Below are 4,975 nucleotides of genomic sequence, written 5' to 3'. Positions count from 1 at the left end.
CTAGCGACTACGGGCGGCAGGGGCCGGGCACCCGTGACGCCGGCCGCCCCCAGGTGTGCCTGACGCTGACGGCCAAGCGCATGGCGCGCAAGAACTGCCTGGTGAAGAACCTGGAGGCGGTGGAGACGCTCGGCTCCACCTCCACCATCTGCTCCGACAAGACCGGCACCCTCACGCAGAACCGCATGACCGTGGCCCACATGTGGTTCGACAACCAGATCCACGAGGCCGACACCACCGAGGACCAGTCCGGTCAGCCGGGCGCGGGCGGCGGGCGACTCTGGGGGCGGGGCCTGCGGAAGGGAGAGGGGTATGGACTTGGGGGCGGAGGCTGGCACTCGGGGGCGGGGCTTGGGAGCGTCGGGGCGGAGGCAGGCAGGAGGGGGCTTCCCGGGGGACGCAGAAGCTGGGAGGGGCCCTGGGGGCGGGGCTAGGGGCTTTGGGGGCTCCCTGACCCCGCCATTCGCCCCTCCCAGGCACGGCCTTCGACAAGAGCTCGGCCACGTGGGTGGCTCTGTCGCACATCGCGGGACTCTGCAACCGCGCCGTCTTCAAGGGGGGGCAGGACAACGTGCCCATCCTCAAGGTGGGGGCTGGGGACCATGGGGAGTGGGCTGGGGACCAGAGGTGGGCTGGGAGTGCAGGAGGGATGGGGGGCTTCGGGAGGGTGTCCTGGGGGCAGAGTTGGGGGGGGCCTTGGGGGTGCCAGCCCCTGCTCTGACCCTCGCCCCCCGCAGCGGGACGTGGCCGGAGATGCGTCGGAGTCGGCACTGCTCAAGTGCATTGAGCTGTCGTCTGGCTCCGTGAAACTCATGCGGGAGCGGAACAAGAAGGTGGCCGAGATCCCCTTCAACTCCACCAACAAGTACCAGGTAAGGGGGGGCATGCCCCGCCCTGCCCCCCCACACCCTCTTCATCAGCACCAAGTATCAGCTTTAGGACCATAAGCCCCACCCCCTGTATGCAGGGGCCACAAAACCCCACCCCTAGGTTCTTCATCATCACCAAGTACCAGGCAGACGGATACTAAGCCTCACCCCTAGATCACCTTCATCATCACCAAGTACCACCTTCAGGACCTTAAGCCCCGCCCCCTCCTCCAGGCCCCCACCCAGTGACCCCAAACCCCACTCCTAGATGCCCTTCATCATCAAGTACCAGGTACAGTGGGGTCAGGCAATTATTTCAGGCAGAGGGCCACTTACTGAAACCTGGCAAGCTATGGAGGGCCACATGGGTAGCCCTGCCCCTGGACATGTCCTGCCCCTGGTCACCATCTTGGGACTGAATGTCCCACCTCGTACCCCCTCACCTTTGCTACCAGAAGTACTCTGTTCAGTAAGGGGTTTTGCCATCTCAGAACCAGAAAAATACTAAATTATATTCTAAAAAGCACACATTGAAAACATTCATTAATTTGATTTCAAAAACTACTTTTGGCCTGGTTTACATGGGTCTCTGTAGTGCACATAGATGTGATTGCACAATAGCTTAAAATTAAGTCTTACACTTGTTTATTGTGGGGGGCTGTAGGTGTTACGTTGAGGGAGCATGTGGGTGCGTGTGGATATGTGGGGTGTGGGTGGGTATGGGGTTTGTGGGAGGTTGGGTGGCTGGGGTGTGGGAGGGGGTGTGGGTGTGTTCATGTCTGGCAGTGCAAGGCGGGGGTATGGGTGTATGTGTATGGTGGGGTGTGCTTGTAGGACTTGCACTACAAACAGACACATGCTGCCCCTGCCAACACACATGCTGGTGCTCACATGTGCTGCCCCTGCTGACACACATGCATGCTGTCTGGACATGCTGTCACTTACACACACACTGCCCCTGTCTGGACATGCATGCGCGCACACACACACACACACACACACACACATGCTGCCCCTACCCACGCACACACTGCCCCGCCCACATGTGCACACGCACACACACAAATGATGCCCTTGCCCACATGCACGCACAAACACATGCTCACACATGCTGCCCCTGCCTGTGCATGCACACAGGCACGCACACACACATGCATGTTGCCCCTGCCTGCACACACAAGCATGCACTCAGTCACACTCTCTGCCCCTGCCTGTACAGAAACCCCTCTCTGCCCCCCATATGGGCGAGGCCCCATGCTTCTGGGTCCAGCCATGCAGCTGGGAGTCACCACCTGGTGGTGGAGCAGGGTGGGGGCAGGAAGCAGGAAAATGGCTGGGGTGGAATGGGCAGGGCTGGGCTCCTGTGTCCTGCAGCCAGCTCCTCCTGGGTCCTTCTGCCCCTGGCTCCTGTAGTCTTTGACAGGAACAGATAAATATTTTCTAAATTTTGTAGGCTTTCCATGTGCCAGATAGAATGGCCTTGTGGGCCAGATCTGACTTGCAGGCCATATTTTGCCCACCCCTGAGCTATTAGGAACCCTAAGCCCTGCCCCTGTTATCCTGGCCTCACCCCCCTAGTACTCCAAAACCTTACCCCTCGATCCCCTTCATCACCCCAGCTATTAAGAACCCTAAGCTGCACCCACTTGTGGAAGCCCAGCTCCCAGCATCTGAAACCCCACCCCTAGACCCCATTCTTCACCACCAAGTCCCACTAAGCCCACCCCCCCATACCCCATCCACTCCCCCAACCTGTACCACATAGAGGGACCCTAAGCCCTGCCTCCTTTCCCCAGGCCCCGCCCCCATCTCCCCCACTATCCCCTTTGAGTGCAAGGGGTGAATTTAAAAGCCCCAGCTGTTCCCCAAGCTCTGCTTTCAAGCAGGGGGATCCTGGGGGCTGTGCATCCGACCATCCCAGGGGGCTTGGGAGATTCCCAGCCTGCTCTGGGGGGCATCCCCTAAATTGGGGCCTGTACCTCTGCAGGGGCTTGGGTGGGAGCATTTTTGGAGTGCTTTAGGGGGCCCCTGACTTCTGCCTCTGGCTTCCCCAGCTCTCCATCCACGAGACTGAGGACCCCAATGACAATCGGTACCTGCTGGTGATGAAGGGGGCCCCTGAGCGCATCCTGGACCGCTGCTCCACCATCGTGTTCAATGGCAAGGAACAGCCGCTGGACGAGGAGATGAAGGAGGCCTTCCAGAATGCCTACCTGGAGCTGGGGGGCCTGGGCGAGCGCGTCCTTGGTACAGCCTGGCGTGGGGGAGTTCAGGGCACTGGGGGACCCTGGAGGGCTCTGCAAGGTTCAGGGATGGGGGTGAGGGATGTCTAGGGGACTTTGGAGGGGTCTGGGGGGCAGGGGAGTGAGGGGTGTCTGGGACATCCAGAATGGGTCTGGGAGACCCAAAATGGCGGGGACCCTGGAGCAGTCTGGAAATGTGGGGAGGGAGGGAACATGGGGTGTCTAGGGGACCCCGGAGGGGTGTCTGGTGCTTGGGAGGCCTGAAAATGTGGGGCACAGGTGGGTCTAACCCCCCGGGACCCTCCCCCCAGGCTTCTGCCACTATTACCTGCCTGAGGACCAATATCCCAAGGGCTTTGCCTTCGACTGTGATGATGTCAACTTCACTACTGAAAACCTCTGCTTCGTGGGGCTCATGTCGATGATCGATCCCCCCCGTGCCGCTGTGCCCGATGCTGTGGGCAAGTGCCGCAGCGCTGGCATCAAGGTGGTGTGCCCTGCTAGGCTGGGGGGAGGGGAGAAGACTGGGGTGCTGCTGGCTCTGGGGTAGGCATTACAGACCTGGGATGTGGCTAGATCTGGGGTGGGGGATGGTGTACATATGTTGGAGGGGGGTGGGGCAGTCCTTACTCCCTCATGCTTGAACCCTGCCCCTCACAGGTGATCATGGTGACAGGCGACCACCCCATCACAGCCAAGGCCATAGCTAAGGGAGTGGGCATCATCTCTGAGGGCAATGAGACAGTGGAGGACATTGCTGCCCGCCTCAACATCCCTGTCAGCCAGGTCAACCCCAGGTGAGGCAGGGGGAGGGTCTGGGGGCTGGGTGTCACAAAGCCATGAGGTGCAGCTGGCTCTGGGGTGGGCGTTGGGGCTGGTTTCACAGGCCTGGGATGCAGCTGGCTCTGGATCCACCTGGCACAGAGGGATGGCAGCTATGATTCTGTGACTTCCAGAAGGCTTCAACACAGTTTGCCCAGTTCTGGTGGGCAAACTGAGGGGCTGTGGCACTGTTGACTGCATGGTCACATGGGTGGCAAACTGGCTCCAGGGGCACACCCAGGGGATGGTGGTGGACGGGTCCATGTCGACCTGGGAGGGTGTGGGCAGCAGAGTCCCCCAGGGCTCGGTCCTTGGGTCGGTGCTGTTCAACATCTTCATTAGTGACCGGGACGAGGGTGTGGAGAGCACCCTGTTCAAGTTCGCTGATGACACCAAGCTGTGGGGTAAAGTGAATCCACTGGCAGGCAGGCACCGCATCCAGGCCGGCCTGCAGAGGTTGGAGACGTGGGCGGATCTGAACAGGATGCGGTTCAACAAGGACAAGTGCAGGGTGCTGCACCTGGGGAGAGGGGACCAGCATTATGGTTATAGGTTAGGGGATGCCCCTCTCGGGGGCAGAGAGGGATCTTGGAGTGAATATGAATATGAGTCGCCAATGCGACGAAGCAATGATGCAGGACAGGGTGTGGTTGGCTCTGCCTAACAGGGGCATCACTAACAGGTCCAGAGAGGTCTTGCTCCCCCTCTATGCGGCGCTGGTCAGGCCGTTGCTGGAGCCCTATGTCCAGTTCTGGGCGCCGCACTTCAGGAGGGACGTGGGGAACCTGGAGAGGGTCCAGAGGAGGCCTCTCATATGGTTGGGGGCCTCCGTGCCCAGGCCTAGGAGGAGAGGCTGAGGGACCTGAATCTCTTCAGTCTCCGCAAGAGGAGACTGAGGGGGATCTTGTGGCTGCCTACAACCTTATCAGGGGCCAGCAGCAGGGACTCGGGGACAGTCTGTTCTCCAGGGCCCCCCTTGGAGTCACCAGGAGCAATGGCCACAAGCTGAGGGAGGATAGGTTTAGGTTGGATATTAGGAAG

General features: G+C 60.4%; 1 protein-coding gene across 1 annotated transcript in view; it reads left to right on the top strand.

Annotated features, from left to right (window-relative positions):
- The window catches only part of ATP1A3 (ATPase Na+/K+ transporting subunit alpha 3), a 14,242-nt gene that overhangs the window by 3,749 nt on the left and 5,518 nt on the right, over nucleotides 1-4,975 (top strand). Inside the window, exons 8-13 of the mRNA XM_019541697.1 lie at nucleotides 54-252; nucleotides 477-586; nucleotides 738-872; nucleotides 2,924-3,116; nucleotides 3,424-3,599; nucleotides 3,773-3,909. Coding sequence (XP_019397242.1) covers nucleotides 54-252; nucleotides 477-586; nucleotides 738-872; nucleotides 2,924-3,116; nucleotides 3,424-3,599; nucleotides 3,773-3,909 — 950 coding nt within the window. The remainder of the gene's footprint in view (nucleotides 1-53; nucleotides 253-476; nucleotides 587-737; nucleotides 873-2,923; nucleotides 3,117-3,423; nucleotides 3,600-3,772; nucleotides 3,910-4,975) is intronic.

Source organism: Crocodylus porosus, unplaced genomic scaffold, assembly GCF_001723895.1.
Source record: "Crocodylus porosus isolate Cpor-Errol unplaced genomic scaffold, CroPor_comp1, whole genome shotgun sequence".
Lineage (NCBI taxonomy): Eukaryota > Metazoa > Chordata > Crocodylia > Crocodylidae > Crocodylus > Crocodylus porosus.
The sequence above is the reverse complement of the archived record's forward strand: the minus strand, read 5'-3'. Positions and strand labels throughout refer to the sequence as shown.